The 26,505-nt window shown below is 60.0% G+C and overlaps 1 protein-coding gene and 1 long non-coding RNA gene across 6 annotated transcripts; one reads left to right on the top strand and one right to left on the bottom strand.

Moving 5' to 3' along the window:
- The first annotated feature begins 827 nt into the window (after positions 1-827).
- Positions 828-26,333, top strand: TNKS1BP1 (tankyrase 1 binding protein 1). Of its 5 annotated transcripts, none has more exons than XM_051854015.2 (12): positions 828-938; positions 3,871-3,979; positions 5,021-5,654; positions 7,441-7,510; positions 12,331-13,701; positions 15,578-17,715; positions 23,185-23,530; positions 23,781-23,931; positions 24,068-24,204; positions 24,924-25,081; positions 25,340-25,412; positions 25,875-26,333. In XM_051854015.2, the coding sequence occupies exons 2-11, from the start codon at positions 3,886-3,888 to the stop codon at positions 25,398-25,400; spliced, it is 5,160 nt and encodes a 1,719-aa protein (XP_051709975.2). In that variant the 5' UTR covers positions 828-938; positions 3,871-3,885; the 3' UTR covers positions 25,401-25,412; positions 25,875-26,333. The 5 variants fall into 5 exon arrangements, with proteins under 5 accessions (XP_051709975.2, XP_051709980.2, XP_051709988.2 ...); XM_051854020.2 differs by having other exon boundaries at positions 855-938; positions 3,868-3,979; XM_051854006.2 differs by lacking the exon at positions 828-938 and adding an exon at positions 3,442-3,578.
- On the bottom strand, positions 19,273-20,060 carry LOC138848939 (uncharacterized). The gene is made up of 2 exons (XR_011387152.1): positions 19,926-20,060; positions 19,273-19,542 (listed from the first exon to the last, which is right to left on the bottom strand). It is a non-coding gene; the product is annotated as an uncharacterized lncRNA (long non-coding RNA).
- Positions 26,334-26,505: the final 172 nt, after the last annotated feature.

Raw genomic sequence — 26,505 nt, forward strand, 5'->3', positions numbered from 1 at the left:
TCTAGAAATGGGAGCTGATCTGATTAGTAAGCCTCCCTCACAGCTCCACTCCATCAGCCAGGCCAAGGGGGAGGCGGCCCTCTGCTCCTTGCTTAAATCACCTTATGAGTCAAGGGGTCTTGGAAAGCTTGGGCTAACACAATCAGGATTGACTGTCCTCCCGGGCGGGCGGGGGAGTGGAAACCGGAGCTGGCGGAGCAGAACGAGGGCGTGTGTGTGTGTGTGTGTGTGTGTCTGTGTAGGGCTGCAGGAAAGGTGTGCAGGGTGTTTGTGTGTGAAGCTTTTGTTCTGAGGTGCGGGAGGAGACAGAACCACACGTTAGGGTTGGAAGGAACTTAGGGCTGAGACAGATAATGGGAGTGACCCAGGGAAGCAGAGCCGCCCAGCTGAGTGGACACACGTCCAGCAGCCACGTCGCGAACGGCCTCAGGACTCAGGTGGCTGGGAACAGGAAGCCAACCCAGTCCGCCAACGCTACCCTCTTGCCCGACGTGGCTCTATGGTGCTGCAGTCCCTAAGAGCGGCCCGGCCCGAGGAGGGGGCAGTGCCAAGGCTGCCTCCTCTCTAGGCGATCGTCTCGGTGGCCATTTTACCCAAGCGCTCCCAGCCGCTGAATTGCGTCAGTTTCGCCCGAATCTGAGCCCCGGGGCGGGCCCCTCATTTGCAAGATCATGAATAATTGAGTAGCGGGCCGCGTCTGTTTGCATACGGCGGGACGGGCTCGGCCTGGGCTTCCCACTCGCGGGTTCCACCGGCTCATGAATATTCACAAGGCGAGCTGGGGGCGTGGTCGTGGGCGGAGCTGGGGGCGGGGCCCCCGCCGGGGCTCGCACTGGCTCGGTCCCGCGGTGACGGCGGCAGCGGCGGCGGCGGCGGCAGTGGCGGCGGGGACTGGCGTCGGGGCGCCGGCTGAGCGGAGCCGGATCCCGGGAGAGCGCGTGAGTGCGCGGGGCCCGGCGGGCGGGAGGGCCAAGGAGGAGGCGGGGTCCGCGGTGGGGCGGGGAAGGGGCATGGGAGGAGTGGGCGCGTTCCAACCAGGACCTCGGGTTGCGGTGGTGGTGGTGGTGGGTGTGGGGGGGGATCGTGACTAGGAAAGTTTGCAGGGGCTGGGGGCGCTGGGGCGGGGGGGAGGGGGCGCTGGCGCGTGTGCGCGGGCGTGGGGGGCGCAGGTCTGGAGCTCGTGCTGGCGGAGCCAGAAGAAAGGGGGGAGGGGGCGAGGGCTTGGGGCGGGGCTGGGGGCGGGCGGAGCGGCTGGAGGGACCCCCGCCTCCCCGTCCCCCGGGCCCGCGCCGTCCCCTCCTCCGGCTCCCTCGGCACGCCCCCAGCCACCCCAGTCCGCCCCCACGTAGCCGGGCCACCGTCTGCTCGCCTGCTGCTTCTCGTCCCGCGCGCAGGTCCACCGCTGCTGCCGGCGTCGCCCCCTCCTCCTCCACCCTCCTCCTCCACCCTCCTCCTCCTCCTCCTCCTCCTCCTCCTCCTCCTCCTCGGCGGCCGCCGTCCGCTCTGTGTCCGGAGCTCCCCACCGGGCCCCTCCAGACAGCCCCTTGCCCCGGGCTGTTCTGTCTTCCCGCTGGCCCTCCCTCTTCCTGCAGTTTGCACGCTGTCCCTGCCGACCTCTCTGGCCCCGGACCCGCCTGGAGGAGGTTCTAGGGTCCACAGGGACGCCCCGGCCTGCGCCCCCCTACGCGAGCCCGGAGCCGCCTGGCCCCTTCCCAGCCTTGCTGGCGATCGCCTGTCTCCCGCGAACTCCTGCGGGCTGGAAGTGCTGCGAGCTGCTGCCGCATCTGGCCACCGCCTTGGTCACTGGGGCTCCTGGCCGGGGCCTCTGAGTTGCTGCGGCCACCTCCCTAATGGGGTGGGGGGGTGGGGCTCTGAGCCCACCTTCATGGCCACAGCCTCTCATCCTGCCGAGGGGCTCATCAGGGACCCCAGGTGAAAGCGCTTTTCGGTTCTGGGCCGGTTCCTCTGCGTTTCCACCCACTCACACCCTGTCCCTTTTAATGACGTTCAAGGACAAGGAAGCAGTCTTGTGTTTTTTAATTTATTTTTTCTATCATGTGCTCACCCCCTCCCCGTGCGCGCACTGCACACTTGGCTTGGCGCTGCAGTTACTCGCCCACAGTGGGCAGGCCTCCGTGCTGGTTGCCTGACCAACGGGTTGAGTATCTCTGCTGTCTTTGCACTCTCTTGTGTCTTTGCAACCAGCTGGGGCCGCGGCAGAGTCGGGGGTGGGAGGGTGAAGGGGACAGGTTTGCAAAGGTTAGGCACCTGTTTTTGGGGAATTGGTGCTGTTTTTCTGGACTACCTGGAGCAGGTAAGGAAGGTGGTGCCAGGTGCATGTTGGAGAGCCTTGTGTGGCCCTCGCCCGCTCTGTACCTGGCAGGTGATAGGTGACATCCCCCTTTCTTTGGAACCAGAGTGGCAGGCTGGAGAGCCTGGTGTGGGGTGGGGGGTGTCTTGTGGGTGGGAGGGTGCCTCCGGAGCCGGGATGGGAACTGAGGAGGTGTGTGCAACCCAGGTGACAGGACTGGGGCCTGGAGAGTGAAAGAATGGCCTTGGAATGCAGGCAGCCTGGCCTTGGGGGGAGAGGAGGAGGTGGTTGCCAGGGATGTTAGCTCATTGGTGGCCCTGAACGGAATCCCAGGAATACTGGCCAGCGTTTATTGGACACTAATGTGCTGAGCATTGTGTGAAGCAGCTTCCAGGCATCATCTCCCCGAAGCCTCCGGATAGCCTCTGTAACCCCACTTCTCAGACCAGGAAGTTGAGGTCTGGAGAAGTTGCCCAGCTAAGGAAGTGGCAGACCCACCTGACCCACCCAGATTGGAGTCCTGAGATATCGCACGTGGAGGCTCACCTGTGTGGCTTTACCATGGGGCCGCGTCACTTGATTGGCCTGCTGATGCCCCCCTCAGAACCCCTTCAGGCCGGTCCTAGCCTATGGGGACTGCCCACCTACCCCCTTCCCACAGGCTCTGGCTGTCCCACCCTGACAGTCCTGGAAGGGGAAACCCCAGGGAGTTTTCCCCCAGCACCCCCCCCCCCCCCCCCCCCCGGATGTTCTCAAGCCCTGTCCCGTTCTCCCAGCCCAGGCCTGGGCCGGCTCCTCCTTCCTCTTGGCGAGGCTCTGGAAATCCAGTGGGAGGCCATTGCTATGGCAACAGGACTAGGCCCTGGCTTTACCTCATCAAATTCCAAGCTGAAGCCAAAGCGATTGAGAAATTAAAGAAAAAAAAATGTGTTCCAGATGTTTACTTTTTTTATTCCTTATTTTTCCGTGTTTGGATGAGACAGCTCCAAGGAGGGGTGGGGGGAGAGCCGGGCAGGGATGTGGAAGGAGAATGGGGAGAGAGGGGGGAGAGGGAACCACTCCCAGCTGCTGGAGGGAGGGAGGCAGGGAGAGCGGGAAGGGGGAGGCATGCCGAGGGGCGGAGCCCCAGGTTGGGGAGGAGCGGGTTTTTCCCGTCTCCCTGGAGGTGATTCACGGAGAGGCTTCAGACTGCACTCTTCTTGCTCTGTCTGCAGTAGATTCCTTACAAGGGGCTCCTGGCCCAAGCAGGGGGGCCTCCCTGGGAGCTGTAAGTGGGGGTGTCTCGGGGAGCTGGTAGTCCCTAAAGCTCCAGGACTTTGGGGTTAGGAGAGCAGAGCTGGAGAGGATGTGGGAAGAGTTGAGGACACGCCTGCTGGGGACCTGGCCTGACCTCCCCAGCCCCCTCCTGAAGTTCCCTCTTCCTGTCCCACACTCCGCCTCTGTGGAAGTAGGAGACCCCTGGGCTAAGCCCGCTGCCCACACCCAGCTCTCTCCCGCTGTCTCTTCCCGAGCCTCCAGCCAGCGCCGCTCACGCGCTCTGCTTCCTATTTCTCAAGCAGGATCTGCCGCATGTGATGAAAGTGTCTACTCTCAGGGAAAGCACAGCCATGGCTTCCCCACCGCCCCGGGAGCCGGAGGAGGAGCTGCTGCCCGCTGGCTCCGAGCCAGGTACCCATGGGTGCAGGGTGGAGCCGGTGGCTGAGAGCAGGGTGGGAAGGGCGCAGGCTGCACCCCCATTCCATCCTGGGGGGTAGCTGAGTTGAAGTGTGTTGAGGTAGCTGCGAGGCAGGGCCGCAGTACTAGGAAGTGCGGGATAGGGTGGGAAGGCCCTCGGCCCGGCTCTAGCACCTCTAAGGGCAGACAGGACCCATGGGGGTGATGTGGGTCCAGCTGTGTGTTTTGCAGGTGGGGGCAGGGGCTGCGGCCGGGAGAGGGGACCCCTGAGACCCAGAGGGAGGCCTGGAGTGCACCCACCCAGGCTCCTGCCTCCATGTCTCTAGACTCTTAGCCAGCTGAGCGGGTGATCGAGGGTTCCACTAGAAGGGCTGTGACCCGGAGTGATTGCGATGCTGTTTATCTGGCATTGGAATGCCTTATATAGAAGGAAGATTTCTGGTCTTGGTTTTGAGTTTTTTTCCCCCGCTGTAGCAGATTTACTTTTGTTTGGCTTAGGTCAATAGTAAGTTTGCATTCCTTGGTCACACACCGGATGACAGTGGGGAGGTGGCCTGGGTGTGTGCTGGAGGCGGGGGTAGCTGGAAGGCAGGATGAAGAAACAGAGTTGGGGTGAGTTTACTGTGGGGGATGCAGCGGGGAGAGGGCTCCATGGGAAGACAGTGGGCGACTGGTGTGGCGGGAGATATTTGTTTATTGGCTCATTCATTCATGTGTTTGATTAGAGCATGTGCTGGGTACAAAGTAGGGTGCAAGGGGAAGTGAGGTGCCAGCAGGGCCCTTACATAGCTTTAGTTTAAAAGGGGAACTGGTGAAATAACTTTGGGAGTTTGGAGAAGGGAGAAGATGTTTCTGGAATGTGTGTGGAAAATCAAGGAAGCCTTCATGGAAGAGGTGGCATTTGACTTGTGCCTACACAGGCGTGAGCATTCTGAAATTGGAGGGTGGGAGATGAGGTGGAACAAGAAACACAAGAAGTTCTGCTTCTTGGTTCTTCTGACAGCCCCCCACACCCACTCCTCTTTCCTTTTGTAGGTGACCCTCGGGCCAAACCCCCTGTGAAGCCTAAACCCCGGGCTCTGCCTGCCAAGCCAGCCCTGCCTGCTAAGCCCAGCCTCCTGGTGCCTGTAGGGCCTCGTCCCCCCCGGGGTCCCCTGGCTGAGCTACCTTCTGCCCGGAAGATGAACATGTTGGCGGGACCCCAGCCCTATGGGGGCAGCAAGCGTCCCCTTCCCTTTGCACCGAGGCCTACGACCGAGACCTCTGTTGGAGGAGAAGCCACCCCAGAGCCTGGGAAAGAAGAGGCTGGGAAAGAGGAGCTGCCTCCTCTGACGCCCCCAGCTCGCTGTGCCGCCCCAGGGGGCGTGCGCAAGGCCCCTGCCCCCTTCCGTCCAGCCTCAGAGCGCTTTGCGGCCACCACGGTGGAAGAGATCCTGGCCAAGATGGAGCAGCCCCGGAAGGAGGTGCCTGCCAGCCCCGACCGCCTCTGGGGCTCCCGCCTCACCTTTAACCACGATGGTAGCTCACGGTATGGCCTCAGGACCTACGGTGTGGCTGCTGGTCCCAAGGAGGAAGACAGCAGGAGCCTGGCCAGAGATTGTCCCCAGGAGGGGTTGGCAAAGACTCCTGTAGAGTGCCAGGAAGAACACAGCAAGACCCCCGAGGAGAGGTGAGGCACGGGGTGGGGCGTCCTGCTATATATTTTGTTGTAGCTTGGAGGGCTCTGAGGGCCAAGGGCCAAGTGGGTGGCCCTGTTTGGGGCCATGACTTTCATCTTGAGGCTGGTTGTGTGCTGTGAATATGGACAGACCTGGTCTAAGTCACAAAGCCCTGCCTTGGTAGATGGCGTTGTCATTGCTGTGTGCTTTTGAAACAAACATTGTCATTCTCTTTACAGAACGGATGCATGTGTATCGCAGAGTGTTCGATCACACAGGATAGAAGTGTACTTTCTTTTTTGCTTGCTATTTTTTAAAATATTTATTTATTTTATTCGAAAGGTAGAGTTACAGAGATACAGAGAAGGAGAGAGATCTTCCATCTGCTAGTTCACTGCCCAAATGGCCGCAGTGGCTGGAGCGAGGCCAGACCGAAACCAGGAGCCAGGAGCTTCTTCTGGGTCTCCCACCTGGGTGCAGGGGCCCAAACTTTTGGGCCATTCTCTACTGCTTTCCCAGGCTCACTCATCAACAGGGAGCTGGATAGGAAGTGGAGCAGCCAGAACGTGAACCGTGGCTCATATGGGATGCTGGCACTGCAGGCGGCGGCTTCACCCACTATGCCGCAGTGCCGGCCCAGTTTACTTTCTATATACTGAGAACTGGGCAGCAAACCTTGCCTCCTTGAATCCTGTTTGGTGAAGGGAATGTTAGATCCATTTTAGAGATGGGGAGACAAAGGCTCAGTCCCTCAGCAAGTAAGAAGCAGAAAGGGGGTTTGCATTCAGGTCTGATTGCCAGGCCCCTCCTGTGTGCAGAGTGTCAGGTTTGGGGTGCAGGTGTGTGTGTGTGTGTGTGTGTGTGTATGTGTGTGTGTGGACCAGTGGGGCAGAGCCCCCTGAGGAGGGCTCTATGGAAGACAGAAGACAGGAGCACATGGTGATGCTGGCCCAGCTCTTTCCTGCACAGAGATGACACCTGGTTGGATACATTTGCATATTGCATATGATCCATTTCCCCTTTGCACTGGAGCAGAGGAAGACTGGCTAGGAGGTACCCCTGCGGGTGGGGGTGGGGGCACAGGTCGCTGGAGGAGGCTCAGGAATCTCAGGAGCGATCAGCTGCACAAGGCCCTCTGGGCAGGCAGAGTCAGCTGCAGGCTGGGCTGGGCCCAGGGACTCTTTTCTGCTTTGCATTGCTGTGAAGGCCAGGGCTACTGTGGTCTGGCTGTGTGGAAGCCGAAGGCCCCTGCCCTGCCCTGCCCTGCTGTCCAGCCCTGCCCATCTTTCACCTGGAGACGTAGACCAGGGCGCTGTGAGGTTGTCAGGCTGGGTTCTGCTCTCCCTTCTCTGCCCCTTCCTCTCTCCACGTGGAGCTTAAGAGGAACAACTTCAGCCTTGGAAAGCCTCTCCCCTACTTCCCCCCCAGCCTCCCTCCCACCCCCAATCTCCCAAGGAATATTGGCAGGACAGTTGGGACCAGCTGCAGTCTCCTGGGCTAGAGGAGAACTTTAACCCTTCCGGGGTAAAGGAAGGAGGCTTTATCTTCTGGGTATATGGGACGCTTTTCCTGCAGGAGCTGGGCGGTTTAACCTGTTAGGTGCAGGTTGGGGATTAGCGCTGTCCCCTGGGATGCTTGCTGAGTGGAAGCTGGACAGTCTTCCCGCCCCTCGCCCCTTGCCCGCCCCTCGTGGTGCCAGGCAGGGCTCAGGAGTAAGTGCCTGGGGGTGTGACCTCGCTGCATACTGAGACAGCCTTTCACATTGGTGCTTCCATTTCCTGTCTCTCTCCCTCACAGGAGCCCCACTTCTGCCGTGGCCATCAACGGGGACCTGGCTAAGCTGGCCAGCTCTGAGCCAGCTGCTGACGTGAGTTACCTGCGACGATGAGTCAGGACCACAGTGTTTTAGAGCTGGAAGGGTCACTGAGAACCTCTGGTCCACTTTCCTGTAGCTCACATGGGGACACGGAGGGAGTGACTTGGCCTAGTGACTGGCTCCAGGACCCCAGGCCAGTGCTCGGGATCACTGAGGGGGCTACATGTGGCTCATGCTGTTAGGCTGTTTGCTATAAACAGTAATCAGAGTGCCCGAGCCCACTGGCACTGATTAAGCACCTACTGTGTGCTGACCAACTTAATCCTCACAGTAGCTCTGGCTAGTCCCAAGTGACAGGTGACAGTGCCAGAGCTCACAACGACTGAGTGACTTACTCAGGCCAAGGCAGGGCTGAAGTATCTGCTTCCAGTGCCCTCTCTGGGTTTGGAAGAGGGAGAAGTCTTTCTCTTCGGAGTTCCTGGTTTACCTCCCCTCTGTTCCCGCTCAGTGCCTCCTTGCCCGAGGAAACACCGTAAACTGTGGCCCTTCTTGCTCAATGCCCCTGCAAACCAGACGCCACCATCCCCTCTACCCTGTGTTGGGGACTAGACTCCCTGTAGTTGTCATTCCAGCAAATACTTACTGGGCAACTGCTATGAGCCAGGTGCTGGGGAAACGGCAGAGAATGAAGCATGTACCTTCCCTGCCCTCAGGGAGCGCACCTTGGGAGGCGGTCACACAGCCCAGCGTCTCTGTAAGCCCAGCAGATATGTAGTGTGTCACACAAGTGCGAAAGCTTCAAGGGGAGAGGGTGCTGGGACCAGGTAGCCGGGGAAGCCCTCCTTGCAAAGAAGGTATGAGCCATGTGCATGTGTGGGGAACAGCATTCGTGGCAGAACGCATTGCACGTGCGATCCAGAGAGCTCTGAATCCGGGAGCTCGGGATCGCAGGGAGAGAGGCGGAGGACTCGGCGGTGATGGGGTTGGATGACACGGAGCCCGCAGGCTTCTGTCCCTGTGGGCCGTTGGCTTGAGTGAGGAGAAGAAATCTCAGGTGGGTGGAGCTGAGGAGTGTCGCGCTGCTGACTTGGATGGAAGGTCACTTTGCCTGCTGGGCTAAGAAGAGCTGGCTGTCAGGAGGAAGGGGCAGCAGCAGAGACCAGGGAGGGGGTTCTTGGGATAATCCTGGTGGTGGACGGTGAAGGCTTGGACCCTGTGTGGAGCTGAGAAGTAGTAAATTCTGGAGAGAATGCAAAGGTGAGGTGGGCGGGGCCTTCAGGTAGATTGATACCAGCAGAGAGAGAGAGAGAGAGAGAGAGAGCCGAGCCATGGGCGACTCCAGGGTATGGGCTGAGCAGCTTGGAGGATGAGGCAGCTGTTTACTGAGATGGGGGCTTCTGGGAGGAGCGGGGGGGTGGGGGTGGGGAAGGATTGGGAAGACAGGAAGCGTTTGCTCTGGATTTGTTGAGTTTGAGATGCTTTTTAAAAAAATGTTTGTTTATTTTCATCTGCTTGGAAGGCAGCGTGACAGAGAAAGAGGGTCAGAGAGAGAAATCTTCCATCTGCTGTGTCTTTTTTTGTCTCCCAAATGCCCACCATGGCTAGGGCTGGGCCAGGACAAAGTCAGGGGCCAGGGACTCTGTCTGGCTCTCTCGTGTAGGTGACAGGGGCCCAAACTAGCATGTGCTGCCTCTCAGGATGCATCAGCAAGAAGCTGGATTGGACACGGAGCACTCCAGTATGGGATGTGGGCACTCCAAGCTGTGGCTTGACCCGCTGCACCACAATGCCGACCTTTTGTTTTTTTAAATTAACGTATATTCAGTTAATCAATTACATATAGAGCTCTTCCCCACCTGCTGGTTCACTTCCCAAATACCCACGGTGGTGAGATTGGTCCCGGCTGAAGCTGGGAACTCAATCCAAGTCTCCCGTATGGGTGGCAGGGACCTAATTACCTGAGCCGTCACCTGCTGTGTTAGCAGGAAGCTGCAATTGGGAGTGGAGCCAGGACTCAAACCCAGGGCACTCTGATATGGGATCCAAGCATCTCAATTATGGGGCCAGATATGTGCCCCAAGATGCCTTTTAGATATCCCTGTGGAAACACGGAGTGGGCAGTTGGAGAGCCAGGGCTGGCACTCAGGGGGACGTGAGTTAGGGAGAAAAGCTGAGAACTTGGCAGTGTAAGACTGTGGTTCAGACTGGCTGAGGTCACCAAGGGAACAGATGAAGGTGCAGGAGGTAAGAGGCCTGTGGCATAGCCAGAGGGCCTGGGCGGGAGGGGAGGCCTGTCGAGCTAGGGCAGCCTGTGGCCCTGGAGGAGGATGCCGTCCTGTGTGCCGTCAGGTGCCGCTGCCAGGTCATCTAGGGTGAGCACTGAGAACTGGATGTGGCTTCTGGGAGGTTCACAGTGACCTTGACAGGAACAGGTAGGTAGGTGGAAAGATAAAGGAAAAAGCCTGTTTGGACTGGGCTCAAAAGAATGGGACAGAGAAACTACAAAAAATGCCTATAGACCACGCTCGCGAGCAAACAGTGGTGGCTCAAGAGAGCTGGGGTCAAGAGTGATTGTTCTGATTTTGTATTCTGAAGGCAGAAGAAATGAGAGCAGTTGGTGTGCTGATGGAAAGAGTCCAGTAGCAAGGGAAAAGTCAGTGATGCAACAGAGAGAGGAGGGGTTGGCCTTCGCCAAGAGCAAGGACAGTGCCCTGCGGTGGGAGGGGAGGCAGAACACTGGGCTCACCGGCAGGTGGCAGGTGGATGTGGGCACAGGACACTAGGGTTCTCTGCTGATGGCCTCTGAGTTCTTGGAGAGGACACAGAGAGGTTGGGGAGGAGGTGCTGGAGTTGGAGGAGAGATGCGGAGGCAGTGCCTGGGAGCCTCGGGGAGCAGATGGAAGGGGGACTGCGTTAGGATCCTGGGCAGCTCCGCACCAGTTGGAGTGAGTGGTGAATTTCAAGAGAGGTCAAGGCTGGGTGCTTTTCTGCAGCCACATCCAGCTGCTCAGGAGGGGCCAGGCTTGGTGGAGAACGGTTTAAACTGTCTGAACAACGTGGGGAAGGGAACGAGGGAGTTGGGGGTGTGTAAGAGGTGGTAAGAAGAAAAGTGAGGAAGGAAGTGGGAAAGATGAGGGGGAGGTAGGCTTCGTGGGCCGTGCTTCCCAGAGGAGTTCAAGAAGGAGAGGAGCTGAGGGCTGGCGTTGTGGCACAGCTGGTTGAGCCACTGCATAGGATGCCTATATCCCATGTCTGACTTCCGGGTTGGAGTTTGGGCTACTTTGCACTTCTGGTCTACCGTCCCACTAATGTGCCTGGGAGGCAGTGCACTGTGGCCCAAATTCCTGAGTTCCTGCCATCCACATGGGAGACCCAATTGGAGTCCCTGGCTCCTGGCTTCAGCCTGGCTCAGACCTGGCTTTTGGCCATGATGTGGGGAGTAAACTGGAAGAGGGAAGATCCATCTCTGTATCTGCCTCTCTCTGCCACCCTTTCAGGCAAATAAATACATCTTTAAAACAAAAGCAAACAAGAGTGAGCGGAACAGAGAGGAGTAGGGACAGGTGAGCAGGACCCACAAAGGTGGCATTGTGGAGGGGCTGCAGATATTGGTAAGGACGAGGTCTGTGGCCTTGGAGGAGGAAGGCCCCAGAATCACTGGGGACTGAGGAAGAGGAGGTCAGAGCACAGGGAGCCAGGATGTTGGAAGGTTTGACTCTGGCTGTGGATTAAAGCAGCAACACTGGAGGAAGAGGAGGGTGGAGGGGGCTGCAGCGGGAAAGGGCTGTGGGTGCAGTTTAAGGCCGTCAGCTTTGGAACTAGAATATTGTAGAGAAGAGGGAGGGTGGCAGGAACAGGAGGGGCCTTGAGAAGCAAGTCAGACCTTTGTCTCTGTCCAGGCCTAGGAGGCGCTGGTGCAGAAAAAAAAATGCATCAGAGACAGAAGCCAGGGGAGCTTGACCTCTGGGGAGGGCAAAGGTCAGAGGGAGCCAGACTCACTTCATTGTCTGGGGACTGGCAGAGCAGAGGAGTGAAACGTGCCAGGCCTTGGGACCCCCTCTGCTGCCTTCCTCCCGCCAGTGTCTTCCTTCCGCAGCAGCTGTTGTCCTCTGTATACCCCAAGGGCTGTGTGCGTGAATCTGACACAGTCCTGGCCTGTCCAGGTCGCGTGGATGTTGTTGTTATCAGCCCCGTGGTACAGACAGGGAGGCTGCTGCAGGCTCAAGAGACCAGTGGTCGCCATCCAGAGCGAGGGCTTACAGCTTATAGGAGCAGTGCTGGGTGGCGCCATGCTGGGCACTTTCCCTGGCTCCCCAGCTCCCTTTGCCAAGTCCATGGCCTTCCTCCTTTGCTTGGGCAGCACTGGGTCCTAGGGACGCACAGGGGGAGTCGGGGGGAGTTGGGGGAGTCACTACTCCTGGGTGCTTCCCTGGAGCTGTGCTGGGCTTCCGGTCCTCCCACTCCTGCACGCCCAGATGGTCAGAGTCCCGGTTCCCCTTTTTGCTTTTATAAAGCAAGTGTTCTTGACCCGTTACCATGGCCTGCTAGGGGATCCTTAGATGCACTTTGGGTTGGGTGGGCGAGGGGTGGCTCCAGCCTCCTGAAATAGTGTCAGTGACCCTCAGTGAACAGAGCCAGGAGCCCTTCCTGGGACAAGACCCACAGGATGGCTCCAGGACCCCAGGAAGTTTGCGAAGCCCTCCCTGGGCCAGCTCCAGGGTCTCTTCCCACTATCCTGAGCTCTAGTTTCCTCCTCCCATCTGGGGAGTGAGAGGCCCAGGGAGGAGCTGGCCTGGGGTTTCTATGGGGTTGGAGGGGCCTCCCCGACCCAGCGGAGAGGGGAATGATGGCTCTTGACCTTTCTCTTGCAGGTTTCCAAGCCCTGGGATCCCTCAAGTCCAGGCCCTGCATCAGAGCCCGGAGGCTCTGCCAGCCTGGACCTCTCTTCCCCAGCCTCTGCCCCCGGGTCTCCTCGCCTTCCTCCCCACAACGAGGGCTCCCCCTGCCATGCTCTGCTGCCAGAAGCCCAGAGTCCTGCAGCTCCCCACGCTTCCCCCTGCCTCCCTGCAACCCCGGCCTCCCCGAGGGCAGCCCTCCCTAATGAGGGCCCCTGGCATGGCCCTAGCCCGGGACTCCCTAATGAGCATGTCCCAGAGGCCCCTGCACCCAGCAGCCCTCCCCTTGAGGGTGTCTCAGGGTGCCACGGAGTGGAACAGCCCCCACCCATCTCGCTCCAGCCCCCTGTTGAGGGGAGTGAGTTGGTGGATATCACTCGGACTTTCCCGTGTGGGGAGGAGGTAGCGGCCAGGGCTGACCCAGACCCCCGCCCTGTTAGCCTAGCCCAGCGCAGATTCTCTGAGGGGGTGCTCCGGCCATCCGGTGGCGGCCAGGACCAGGAGAAGCTGGGGGGCTCGCTGGCTGCCCTGCCCCAAGGCCAGGGGAGCCAGTCGGCTCTGGATCGTCCCTTTGGGAGTGGGACAGAGTCCAACTGGAGCCTGTCGCAGTCCTTTGAGTGGACATTCCCCACACGGCCCTCGGGCCTGGGGGTGTGGCGGCTGGACTCCCCACCCCCCTCCCCGATCACCGAAGCCAGTGAGGCCGCTGAGGCTGCAGAGGCTGGCACCTGGGCTGCACCCAGCAGGGAGGCAGGGGCAACCCAACAGGGTCCAGGGGCCGGGTCAGCTCCAGGGGGCTCGGGAAGGCCTAGTTCCTGGGTTCAGGGGGAGGATCCAGGCATCTCCCCACCTCCAAAGGGCGATGGGGAGAGTCACCCTCAGTCCCCAGCTGCTCCCCCGGAGCCCCTACCCCCAAGCAGGGGCTCCCCTGAATCACCCTTGCTGCAGGCAGAGGAGCGCTATGAGGAGCGGGAGCCTGTGGCTGGACAGGAGTGCCCCCTCCCCCTGGCCACCAGAGAGGAAGCCCTGCCCGTGCTGGAGCCGGTCCTGGGGCAGCAGCAGTCAGCACCCCCTGACCAGCCCTGTGTCCTCTTTGCTGATGTCCCTGACCCTGGGCATGCGATGCCTGCCGAGGAGGAGACCCTGAGCTTGGCCCGGGCTGAGACCACGCAACCCAGGACAGAGGCACCAGACCCCTGTCGAGTGTCGCCGGAGCCCACAGGTCCTGAAGGCGGCTCTCGCTGGCTAGATGACCTCCTGGCTTCCCCACCACCCAGTGCCGGCAGCACGAGGCGGGGAGCTGGAGCGGAGCCAAAGGATGTCCAGTCACAGAGTACCCGCTCTGAGGTGAGGGCAGGGGCATGGGGAGGTGGGGCCTTGGGATAGAGTTGGGAGCGGGGCAGCTCTGGACCTGCACCCTTAGCCCTGTGATGTGGTGAAGCTGGCAGAGTTGTACAAGACTGTGTGTAGGATTTAGAGTGAGTGCAAGTCCTGATGCCAGCAGTCTTGGGAGTGTACCTTAACCTCCAAGCTTCAGAGTCTGTTCATGACAGTAGCGTTTGCCCCTGAGACTTGTACTGCAGGTCACATGAGATGGGAAGGGCGCTTGGTACAATGCATGGCCTAAGTGTCCCTTCCATCATTACCAGGAATGTTCTGCAAGGCCAGACAGCGTAGCCATTCTGAGTGTGGGCTCTGGAACCTGATGGTATAGCTTTGTCACTTGGCTCTGCTATTTCTTTGTCCAGTACCTTGACTAGGTTGCTTTTTTGCCCTCTGCCTCAGTTTCCGCATCTGTAAAATGGGGATAGCAGGTGAGTTGTGGCTCAGAGGGTGATGGTGAGGGTGAAAAGAGTTATGATGTATGAAGTACTGAGGATCCCGCTGGGCTCATCATAAGTGCTTTAGTAAGTATTCATTGATGTTACTATTATTGATCTTAAGGCCTGCTGTGTAGACTGGCAGCCGAAGCCCAGAGTAGGCAGAGCCTTGTGTGGAATTATCCAGCAAGGTGGTCACTGGACCTGGGCCAGGACACCAGTTCCCAAGCCAGTGCCCTTTCTCCTACCTGGCTGCCTCTGAATTTAAGGGCCAGGATCCCAGGTCTTTTGAAATCTATTCAAGCCTGGCCTAGGCTGGAAGGGGCAGGGCTAAAGGGAGAAAGGGAGGAGCCTAGGGGCTTCTGGGGTGGGCAGAAGAGGAGCAGGAAGGGGTTAAGGCCAAGCTGACTCTTGCAGTGGGTGTGTCTGTCCCGGGATGTGGGTGACTCAACGGGCTTCTGGGCGGGGCTGCCAGAGCCGCAGCTGCTCCTGGAGGGAGCGGAGTGGAGCCGAGCGGAGGGAGTGGGGCCAGGGCCAGCGAGAGCCAGAGCTGTCGGACAGGTCTGGGCTAGGGAACTGAGGGAGCAGCCCAGCCCTGTGTCGGTGCCTGCCGCACCCAGCAGCCCCAGGCTGATCTGGGGGCGGGGGCCATGTCCCGGCCTGGGGACGGGGAGGCCAGCATGTCTGTCCTGGAGCGCCTGCTGGCCAACGCAGCTCTTCGAGATGAGGCCGGCCGGCTCCGCGCCCCTGAGCCCCCGCCTCGCAAGCCCACAGGGGTGAGTCAGAGCCAGGTGTGTGTGTGTTGGGGGGATGGGGAGCCCCGTGCCAGCGGCTGCCTCTCCTGTCTTCCCCGGGGAAAGTGAGGGCCCAGAGGTCTTCTGGGGGGAGGGCATTTGCTGTAGGGAAGAGGGGCCTGGGTCCTCACTCGCTGGTGTTGAGGCCTTGCCTTGCAGTAGAGGTTGGGGAGGGGCTTTGAGGCTTGACAGTTGAAAGTGTGCTCCCTTCCCCTGCTCCTATGCAGAGACCACTCCTCCAGGCAGAATTTCTCCTGGCCTTTGGCCAAGTGTTGCCCAAGGGCTGTAAACATGACCATGGGACCATCGATTGAGTGCCCATTGTACGCCAGGCACTTCACTGAGTACTTGGTTTCCATGATCTCGCTTAACCCCATCACAGCAGCCTGGTGCAGTAGGAATTACGCCAGCCTGGGGATGAAGACCCTGAAGCTCAGAGAGGTGAAGTCATTTGCTCAAGGTCACACAGCTGGCACCCAAACCCAGGCGTTCTGTTACCAGAGCAGGGCTCTCATGCACGAGGCAGCTCCAGCTTCCGGTCCGGATTGACTTCCACCCCAGCTGACTCTAAGCATTGATTCTTCTTCCCCCCGCCCTCCCCCTTCCCAGGGACTCCTCGGCTGGGCCCAGAAAGATCTGCAGAGTGAATTTGGGATTGCTGCAGACCCACATCCCACCGGCTTCAGTACTTCCAGCTGGTCCCAAGATGCTTCTCAGGACTATGGCCTGGGGAGTTCGAGCCCTGGAGGAAACCCAGGCCTTGGAGAGAGGGACTGGAGCAGCAAGTATGGGCAAGGAGCGGGGGAAGGGCGTGCCAGGGAGTGGGCCAGCAGGTGCGGTGGCATCAGCCTGGAGGAGATGGAAGTCACCAGCAGCCAGGATGGGAGTGAGGCGTCTGCCCCAGGGGGCTTCACAGCCCAGGACCGGGCCTTTGGAAAGCCAGCCCAGCCGAGCAGCCCGCAGAGCCAGGAGGCGGACGTTCAGGACTGGGAGTTCAGAAGGAAGGATTCGCAGGGCACTTACTCCAGCCGGGATGCCGAGCTCCAGGACCAGGAGTTCGGGAAGAGAGACTCGCTGGGTACTTACAGCAGTCGGGACGCAAGCCTTCAGGACTGGGAGTTCGGGAAGAGGGATTCTCTGGGCCCTTACGCCAGCCAGGAGGCAGACGAGCAGGAAGGAGGCAGGGAGGACCGCCTCCGCAGCTACAGCAGTCAGGGTGCTGGGGAGCAGGACCGCGAGTTCCAGAAGAGAGATTCCCTGCTCGGCTCCTATGGCAGCCGGGCTGCCGCGCAGCCGGACCAGGAGTTCGGGCAGAGCACTTGGCTGCAGGACTACAGCAGCGGGAGCAGCTCCAGGGCCCTGGGCACCCAGGACACAGGCTTTGCAGCAAGAACCCTGAGCTCGGGGTTCAGTGCCGAGGAAGCCCAGCAGCAAGATGAGGAGTTTGAGAAGAAGCTGCCCAGTGGAGAGTCCAGCAGGGATTCAGGCCGGCCAGAAGAGAGAGAGTCGGGGGGCCTGTTCAGCCTCAGCACCCCTCAGTTGCAGGACGGTGGGACACAAGCACAGAGAGACCAGAGCAGCTGGCAAGGCAGCGACACCAGCCAGGAGGTTGGAAGGCTGCAGGGGAGAGAGCAGGCAGGGGGCCAGGGCCCCGATGCTGCTGCCCTGGAGGATGGGGAGACGGGGAAGCGAGGCTGGGCCGATGAGTTCAGCCTCGGTGTTGCCCCCCAGCTGGAGGCAGCGTTTAGCCCCGGGCAGCAAGCCTGGAGCAGGGACTTCTGCGCCGAGGCCGCTGAGAGGGGCCATCAGTTCGGCATCATCGGCAATGACAGAGTGAGCGGTGCCGGCCTGAGCCCTTCCAGCAAGATGGGAGAGACTCACCCTGGGCCTTCTGGGAAGACCACAGCCGGGCCCATGGACTGGACTGACCAGCTGGGTCTCAGGAACTTGGACGTGTCCAGCTGTGTGGGTTCTGAGGGCTCGGGTGAGGCCAGGGAGAGTGCTTTGGGACAGATGGGCTGGTCAGACAACCTGCACTTGCGAGACGTGGACCTGGCCGGCAGTTTTGAGACTGTAGGGTCTGCAGAGCCCAGGGGCACTGGAGCTGGGGAGAAGGACTGGACCTCCGACGTGGGGGTGAGGAGCAGAGATGTGGCTGGGGTAGGAGAACTGGGAGGCCACGGCCAAGCCAGAGAGAGCGGTGTAGGGCAGACTGACTGGTCAGGTGTGGAAGCCGAAGACTTCTTGAAAGCTCGCGAGCGTGGAGTGGGACAGGCAGACTGGACGCCTGACCTCGGGCTTAGAAACATGGTCCCGGGAGCTGGCTGCAGCCCTGGAGAGCCCAGGGAGCTTGGGGTGGGCCAGATGGACTGGGGCAACAGCCTGGGCCTGAGGAACCTGGACGTGCCCTGTGCCCTGGAGTCTGGGAGTGCTCGGGGGTGTGGAGTGGGCCAGATAGACTGGGCCCAGGACTTGGGGCTTCGGAACGTGGAGCTCTCCGGGGCCCCCAGTGAAGCCAGGGAGCATGGGGTAGGAGAGGTGGGCCCAGGCCCAGAGCCGGGCCTCAGGAGCAATGGTGGCTTGGCCCTTGACCTGGAGGCCAGCGATGCCTTGGAGACCCGGGAGCTGGGGGTTGGTGAGACAAGCGGGTCAGAGACCCAGTGGGAAGACAACACCTCACCTTCCTCGGAGACTCACCCTGAAGACCCCAGGATGGAGACAGGAGAAGCCCCCAGCTTTGGAGCCAGGTAAGGGAGCCGCATGGTGAGATGGGGGTGGGAGGGTGGGGGGAGGCGTCGGAGCTGTCCAAACAAGCTGGACCTCTTTGATGGGGCCGAGAAGCAGCTTTTCCCATGGACTTGGAGTGTTTGGGAAATGCAGACACTTTGGACTGTCAATATTCAGTTCTGTTTTTGAAATGTGACACCGACAGGTGACGGTGAGGTGTTTACTTTTTCGCAGCCCGTGCTTGGGTCTTTCTTGGCGGTTTTGCATTGTGTGCTTGGTTTCTGTTGGGCTCCGCCCGCGGCCACTCTGGTGCTGTTGCCCAGCCTTGCTTTCCCTGGAACTTCAGGGGCTGCGGCATGGATACTCTCGTAGGCAAGGGGAGGAGGAGCCCACGTGTTTTCCGTCTGGGTCACCGGCAGCCCAGGGTGGAGTGCATGGTGGTGCTCCCTGGTTCTGAGGGGTTAAGCGCTTTGGGCTTCTGGCCTACTCATGTCATAGAGCCAGGAAGAGCGCCTGAAGGGTGTTGGGACCTGGCTCCCGGCCTTGTGACCTTGGCCTCCGTAAACCAAGGTACTGATAGGGAACTTTCCAAAGGTTCAACTGGTGGTTTCCAGGCCAGCCACAGTCTGGCTGTTGGTTGCATCCATTTCAGACATTCCCATCCATTGAGATCTGGCTTTGTTCTCTTTAGTGGGTAGAAGGCAGCATTTCCAGCCCTGGAGTGGGAACTTCACACTGGGCCCAGGCAGGGGGCACCGAGGGTAGGGGGCAGAGAACAAGGACAAGAGAGATTCCTTGGAAGACTGGAGGGTTGGGAGACACCGTTTAGGGTGGAGAAAAAAGGAGGGAGAGTTGAAAGTGGACAGAGCATGGGACCAGCAATGTACCCAGCAGGGGTTGAGCAAGGGACCCACATCCCTGGAAGGAGGCTGTGATGAGGCCCTCAGGGAGAGGGGTGCAGGTGCACAGGACCAGGCATCAGGAGGGATCCTGGAGGAGCTGCCAGACCCCCTGAGCCTCCTTTTGAATGGTTAGACCCAGGAAGTCCAGGGTCCCAGCTGAGCCGTTGCTGGTGCAGGGGCCGGTGCAGGCGTGGCGTGGCTGCTCCCAGTTCTCTTCCTGGGCCTCTCAGAACTCTGTACACCCTGGTGCTCAGCTGTGCATCTTGCTCTCTGTCCTCCAGGGCTGCCCTGTGAGATAGGAAAGGGATTTTGATCCTGTTCCGGGAGGCAGGGTGACCCGTGTGGGTCAGAGTCCGCGGCAGCTCATGGAGACTCATGTTCACTGCCTTCAGGTGTGGTTCCCGTGGTCTGGACTGTTAGACTACCCAGGAGCGGGGCCTACCACTCTCTGCCTGTCCCTTGACTGGGACAAGTCGGGTGGCACTTGATTGAAACAGAAGGACAGAGGGAGGAGGCTGCCAGCAGGTGGGTGGGAGTGTGGGTGGTGATTGCAGAGGCAATGGGTGAGTGGCAGGAGAGCAGGGCAGCAGAGACACGTGCTGCTGTCTGAGCTTTTGTGTCCCTCCAACCTTGGTGTGCTCAGGTTTTCCCAGCTGCGTGCCTGTAACCTGGCCGGTGTTGACATGACCTGAATCCAGGGCTTAGCTGCGATGTCACTCGGGCTAGCCTCACTGCATTGCCACTGAAAACGTGCCCCCTCCAAAGCTGAGAGGAAGCAGTTGCCTTTGAGGGGCTTGTTTGCCTTTCGGCATCGGCAGGCCGCCTTTTCCGAAATGTGTTCTCAAGAATCCCAGGCTGTGAGCGCGTTTGCAAAACACAGTCCGCTCTGGCCACGCTGGCCTCGGTGTTTGTACCTTGGGACAAGGGCTGCAGTCTTTCCCAAGCCTGTTTTTTTTTTTTTTTTTTTTTTTTTTTTTTTTTTTTTTTTGACAGGCAGAGTGGACAGTGAGAGAGAGAGACAGAGAGAAAGGTCTTCCTTTGCCGTTGGTTCACTCTCCAATGGCCGCCGCGGCTGGCGCGCTGCGGCCGGCGCACCGCGCTGATCCGATGGCAGGAGCCAGGAGCCAGGTGCTTTTCCTGGTCTCCCATGGGGTGCAGGGCCCAAGCACCTGGGCCATCCTCCACTACACTCCCTGGCCACAGCAGAGAGCTGGCCTGGAAGAGGGGCAACCGGGACAGAATCCGGTGCCCCGACCGGGACTAGAACCCGGTGTGCCGGCGCCGCTAGGCGGAGGATTAGCCTAGTGAGCCGCGGCGCCGGCCCAAGCCTGTTTAACAAACGGCCAGGGACTTAGTGTTCTGAGCACAGAGTCTTGGAAGAGTCCGCATTGTGGAAGGTTGCTCTTGCGAGTCCTGGAGGTTCCCTTTCTAATGAGAAGTCCTTGAGGTTGGCTCCTGGTGGCCTGGCTTTGGGCCTGCCTGCCAGGTTTGGATCCTGAGTCTTTCACCAGCTCTGTGACCTAAGTCAAGGTCCTTCTCCTCTCAGGGCCTCCGGTTCCCCTATCTGTAAATTGGGAGTACTTTGATCCTAGTACCAGGCGAGCTAAGAGTGTCCTGATAAACCAGCCTGGAAGAACAGTCGATGCCCAAATTTGCAAAACATTTGCAAATTTGGATGTGAGGTGTCCATAGAGCACGCCCTGGGGGACATTTCTTGTCATTGTTCCTCATGTTGGACAGGGGTGTCCTTAATGGTAGTCATTGGCTGTACCACTCTCTGGCACAGCTGTGAGAGACGGCATGGAGGTGGGTGGGGGTGGGGGTGGGGAGAAGGTTGGGAGACCTCTGGGTCTGGGGCTGCCTCGTCCTGGTTGGAGTGGTGCTCCTGCCCCCTCCAACCCCCCAGAGCTGGTGCACTGTCCTCTCTCCCTGGTCTCCTGCCCCTTGCCTGGGCCCCAGAGATGCAGAGGCCATTTTTGGGGTCTTCACAGCGTCCAAGAGGACCCTTAGAGATCACTGAGCCCAGTTCCCCCATTTTGTGGGTGGGGCAGCTGAGGTCTGGCTGAGACCGCCTCTCAGGCTGGGCACCTGTGGTGAGGAAGATGATGACGACCCTGATAATGTGATGTATTTGCCAGGCACTGACATGTGCTAGGTGTGTGTTCTGCCAGCACCCGCAGCAGAAGTTGAGGTCCTTTCATTAGCCTCACTTTACAGGTGAGGATTCCGAGGCTCAGTGTGGCGCAGCCCCTCTCCCCTCACCTCCTGCCCATGGTAGGGGACAGAGCCAGGTCTGTTCTGAGTGCTGGGGCTCAGCACCCACTTCCTAACCACTCCGCTTTTCCTGTGTCCCTGCCAGAAGGGCATCAGGGTGTGGGTGTTCTGGGCCCTGGCAGGGGGTGGGGGTGACCTGAGTGCCATGGAGGGTGCGGCTGGGCAGAAGTGGGGGGTTGGGAGGGGTGCACGCTGCATTCCCTAGGACTCTCCTACCCTCCACCCTCCCTCCCTGTGCCTCCACCCCACCTCCTTGCCCCCAGAGCCCTCCAAGCTCCTGCCACTGGCCTCTGCCCAGGTGGCTTGAAAGTAGTTCTAGACCTGGGAGTGGATCTTCCTACCCTCCCTGGGACGTTTCACATCCCCTTAGCTGCAGGGCCTGCCCTCGGCCTCCTCGCCCCACCCCAGGGAGAGCCTCTGGGCCTGGCCGCTTTAGGCCGGGGTGGAGTGCCCTCGCCCTTCCCAAGCCTCCCTGACTTTAAGCTGCCCGTCAGGGTGGGTTGGCTTTGGCCCCCAGCCAGGGCCGCTGTCCCTGCCGCTGCCTTGCTGCGCTGCTGCCTCCCTCCCTCCCTCCCGCCCCCCACCCCCGCCTGCTTTAATTCCAACTGTCAGCAGCTTGTGGAAGGACAGACTGACACGTTCTCCCTCTCCCTGCCCCCTCTTCCTGTTCCACATTGACTCACCTGCCTCACTCTCCTCCCCCGCCAATCCCGCTGGGAATTCGGCGTCCTGGCTTCCGGGCACTGCCCTGCCAGCCTTTCCCACACTTGAGTGCGCGGTGTGAGTGTGTCGGGCGTGGCTCTTTGCGGAGCCGTGGGTGCCAGCACGCCCCCTCCCTGCCAGAGGTGTGGGTGCAGCACGTTCATGGTTTCGGGAGTGGCAGCTGGACATCAAGCAGGTGCCGATGAGAGTGTGTCTGTGCCGTGCTTTGCTTTGCAGGAGCAGCAGGCAGAAGATGCCTGAGCTGCGTCCAGGTCCAAGGTGACCCAGTGTCTCTTTCACTCTGCAAACATTTGCTTGGTCCGGCTCCTGGCCAGGCACAGGGCCAGGTGCTGGGGGCATAGAGGCAAAAAGGAGAAAAAGGCCCTGACTTTGCCCTTGAGGAGTTCCCAGACAGGCCGTGGTGACAGAGTGGCAGAAGTAGGCGCTGGCACAGGCGGAGCCCATGCTGTAAGGCTGAGAAGGCCCACAGTGGCCGGGGGCAGGGCAGGCTGGGGGCATGGAGGCAGGACCTGAACTTGAAATGAGGGGAGAACCAGTGAGAGGATATCTGGGTATGTGGGGAAAGCTTGCCAGGCGAGGGCAGCTTGTTCAGACAGCACTCAGTGTGGGCCGGGAGTGTGCTGCCCTTCCAGGTGGCTCTGAGACATTGGGAGCAAAGGGCTGTGGCATGGCGGGGGCATGGGGCTGAAGATGACCAGAGTTGAACAGGCAGGCAGGCAGGCCAGCACCTGGCCCATCCCAAGGAGCGTTACAGCCCCAGCAGATACCCCTGGGAGGGAGCACTTTGATAGCATGGAATGTAGGTGCACTAAATGTTTTATATAACATTGTGTCCAGTCTATGTGTGTAAGGTGTACATAAATACAAATGAACTTTGTGTGTGTGTGGGTGTGTATTTTTTTTTTTTTTAAGATTTATTTATTTGAAAGGCAGAGTTACAGAGAGAGAGAGAGCGAGAGAGAGCGAGCGCTCTTCCATCCTCTGACTCACTCCCCAAATGGCTGCAATGGCTGGGGCTGTGCCAGACCAAAAGCCAGGAATCCAGAGCTTCCTCTGGGTCTCCCATGCAGGTGCAGAGACCCAAGCATTTGGACATTCTCTGCTGCTTTCCCAGGTGCACCAGCAGGGAGCTGGATTAGAAGTAGAACATCCGGGTCTCAAACCAGCACCCAAGTAGGATGCCGGTGTCACAGGCGGTGGCTTAACCCATGCTAGGCTGCAACACCGGCCCCAAGTTTCCTGTTTAGACTTGGGTCCTGTCCCCAGAGTATCTCACGTGTATGCAGATATTACAAAATCTGGGAAAAACCTGGAATACGGAGCACTTCTGGTCCCAAGCATTCAGATAAGGCAAGCTCCATCTCTAGTATGTGGCAGACTGGGACTTTGAACCCCCCAGGCCGGCCCAGCCCTCCTTCCCCCCGTGTGCTGTGCTGCTCAAGGCCCTGACCCTGTCCTTGCCACAGGAGTCTGGGCAGGAGAGGGAGGGAGAGGCTGGGGCAGGAGCAGATGACTCCTGTGAAGTGGGCTCAGGAGGCTGGGGAGGTGGGCCTCATGGGTGACCTTGTTCTCTGTCCATCCCCCTTGCAGCCCCAGTGGGTGCCTGGCCCGTTCCCCGCCCTCCGGCTCCCAGGACCTGCTGGAGGACATGCTGGCATCTGGCAGCTCCAAGGCTGGGGCCCGTAGGGAGTCAACTGCTTCGGGCCACAGGGACCTGTTGGAGGATGAAGGAGCCGCAGCGAGTGCTGACCAAGGGGAGCCTTTGCCCGCCTGGAGACCCCAGCCTGATGGTGAAGCCAGCCGGGTGGAAGAGGTGGATGGCAGCTGGGGCCCGGCAGGGGCCAGGCAGGGCGAGCAGGGGCCAGCCCTGAGCCCTTGGCGCCCTCCGCAAGGGCCTCCCCCCAGCACTCCCAGCCAGGACTTCTCCTTTATTGAGGTCAGTGGAGGGTGAGCCCAGGGCTGCGGGTGGGCTGCGGGTGGGCTGCTGGCGGTGCAGGGGCGTGGCGGATGGCGCCAAAGCCCCGTTGATGGAGTTTCCCAGAGGAGCCTCAGCCTGGGAAGAAGGCTGGTGGTGGTGGTGGGGTCCTGGGAAAAGGAAGCTCCACCTGCAGCTGTTGGGGGCGCTCCTGTGGGTGGGGCAAGGCCATGGCGCAGGGATGGCAGGGTGTCACCATTGTCCTAAGCAGGATACTGAGGTCCTTGACAGTGCCATGTACCGGAGCCGTGCCAACCTAGGACGCAAGCGTGGCCACCGAGCCCCAGCCATCCGGCCAGGGGGTACCCTGGGCCTGTCGGAGGCGGCAGAGTCGGATGCACGGCTGTTCCAGGACTCCACGGGTAGGGGCAATGTCTTCTTTGGTGGTGTTTCCGTTGATGTTGGGGTTAACTGGGCCCGGGTTGGCAGGGTGGGAGGTGAGGGTGGACATCTAGCGATGCTGCCTGCACTCACCTCCTCCCTCCCGGGCCTGTGCAGAGCCACGAGCTGCTCGGGTGCCATCTTCAGACGAGGAGGTCGTGGAGGAGCCTCAGAGCCGCCGGACACGGATGTCCTTGGGCACCAAGGGGCTGAAAGTCAACCTCTTTCCTGGCCTGAGCCCGTCAGCCCTGAAGGTATCATCGGATCATTCAGCAGACACGTGCAGCCCCTGGACCAGCTGACCACCTTGCATCCAGCCTTTCTGCTACCCATCCTTCTACTCATCACCCATTTCCCATGCCTCTCCATTCTGCTCTCCAGTGAGGGCCTCAGGAGATCCCTTCGGGCCCTGGTGGACCCTGTGCTGTGTGCTAAGTGGGATGGAAGGAGAACACAGTGTGTTCTGGTCCAGGAACCTCAGGAGTAGTAGTGGACTTGAGCCATGCTCATAACTAGCTTGGGTGAAGGGGGAAGTTTAGGAGTCACCAGGGTAGGCATAGATAAGGGCTGGGCCTCTCCAGAGAGGGAGGAGTTTACTTCCTGAGGGTGGGTGTGAGGGGGAGGGAGGGTGGCTTGGGAGGGTCTCAGGAAAGCACCTGCCCTCAGCCTTGAGGTAGGACAGCCGTTGGCTGTGGGTCCTGGGGCAGTTGGAGGCATTGCAGACAGAGGGAACCGATGAGCAAATGCATAGGAATGGGAAGTGACCGGTCCAGCTTGTCTGAATGCAACCCGGCGGTATGTTTCTGAGGACCTACTGTGTCCTGGCTCAGCTCCCAGGGGAGCTCACCTCTAAGGGCACTGGGGTAAACAGACTGCAGAGGAGTCAGTGCGTGGTCCTGGGGACTGCGTGGCGCTCCGTGAGACCTCCTGCCTGTCCCTTTTACACCTGTCTGCACCCGGACTTGTTTCTCAGGCCAAGCTGCGGCCCCGGAACCGCTCAGCAGAAGAGGGGGAGCCGGTGGAGAGCAAGTCCAGCCAGAAGGAGTCTGCAGTGCAGCGCTCCAAGTCCTGCAAGGTCCCAGGGCTGGGGAAGCCCCTTGTGTTACCTCCCAAGCCAGAGAAATCCTCAGGGTAGGTGACCACAGCTCCAGGCACCGCTGACCTTAGAGAATTTGTTTGCAAAGGGAAAGCGCACTTCACAGAAGTGCAGAACTGAGCCCGAGGGAGGAGGGTGCATGTCCCAGGTTCACTGTACGAGTCAGTGGTGGAGTTCCAGGCCCCCGGCCGCTCTTCTGGTTGGGAGACGGAGCGGGGGTGGTTCCATCCCTGCCACATCTCCTTGTGTTGTTCCCTTTTCCCGAAGTTTGTCTTCCACCCCCTGCCTTGTAGGTCGGAAGGATCCTCGCCCAACTGGCTGCAAGCCCTGAAGCTGAAGAAGAAGAAGGTCTGAGAAGTCACTAAGGTGAGGGCAGGTCCTGGGCGTGGATCCAGGCTGGGGTTCAGGTGTGAGCAGGGCCTGCCCTGGAGGACACGGGAGAGACCCTGTGCCCACTTATAGCCATGCAAGACCGGGAACAGGTGGGGATGCCAACCTCTCGGCACTGAGTACGGCCATTGGCTCCCCAGGTTTTATCCCCAGGGCAGGCTGTTGTCTGGCCTGAGATGGAAGATGAGGGGTCATCCATCCCACCCTGACCCCCCGGGCTCAAGGACGGTCCCCCATGCCTGTGGCTCATCTGAGCAGGGACAGCCACCTTTTCTGGTCTGGGACCTGTGGGGGCACTCACCAGGCTCAAGGTCTCAGTGGGGACCTCGCTCACAGATGGGCTCGAGGAGGGGAGCCAGGGTGGGTGCCGGGGAGAGGAAGCAGCAGAAGCTGCCCCAGTCTGCCTGACTGACCTCTTCTCCTCCCTCCCTGCTGCAGGCGCTACCATCTGGCAGTCTCAGGCAGTGCCCGCTCCTGTGGGGTCCCTGGGTGAGGAGACGGCTGGAGCCCCACCATGCCCCAGGCTGCAGCCTCTGTCCCCCTCCACCTCTGAGGAGCGTCTGGGGAGGCACATTTATGCACTTTGTATCACCTGCCCAACTTCGCCTGCCCCATGCCCTCCCCTTTGCCCCTGCCTGGATTCCGTCACTAGTGGTCGAAGGTTTTGGTCCTTCCCTCGCTGTCTTCCCTCCCCTGTCTCTGCTTCCTCCTCCGGCCTCCCTTGGGTTTTCTTTTGATACCAGTTTATAGCATTTTTTATAAAAGCCTTTGATTTTTGTAATGGGTGGAGCACTGCCCCAGGCCCACCCTGGGTCTCCCCTCGTCCTGCCAGGTGCCTCACAGACACCAATGACATTTTGCCACTTGAAACAATAAATAAAGTTTTTTTGGAAATTGGTGCTGCCCAGGTCTGCAGTGTGTGGTCATGGCTGCCTACCCTCCCGTCCGAGATTGTGGTGGGCAAACGCTGGTTCTGTCCCTGGAGCATACTCTTGACATTGGACATGTCACTTTTCTACTCCCTGGACTCTGTGTCCCTAAGGAAGGTGTGTTGGTAACAGGATTCAGA

The sequence above is a fragment of the Oryctolagus cuniculus genome, chromosome 1, assembly GCF_964237555.1.
Source record: "Oryctolagus cuniculus chromosome 1, mOryCun1.1, whole genome shotgun sequence".
Classification (NCBI taxonomy): Eukaryota; Metazoa; Chordata; class Mammalia; order Lagomorpha; family Leporidae; genus Oryctolagus; species Oryctolagus cuniculus.

Excerpts from the sequence above, each read along its gene's own strand:
- TNKS1BP1 (XM_051854015.2), top strand. The coding sequence starts at position 3,886 with ATGAAAGTGTCTACTCTCAGGGAAAGCACAGCCATGGCTTCCCCACCG. Across the intron at positions 13,702-15,577 it reads CACAGAGTACCCGCTCTGAG|GGACTCCTCGGCTGGGCCCA; the intron begins GTGAGGGCAGGG and ends CCCCCTTCCCAG. Across the intron at positions 23,531-23,780 it reads AGGACTTCTCCTTTATTGAG|GATACTGAGGTCCTTGACAG; the intron begins GTCAGTGGAGGG and ends TGTCCTAAGCAG.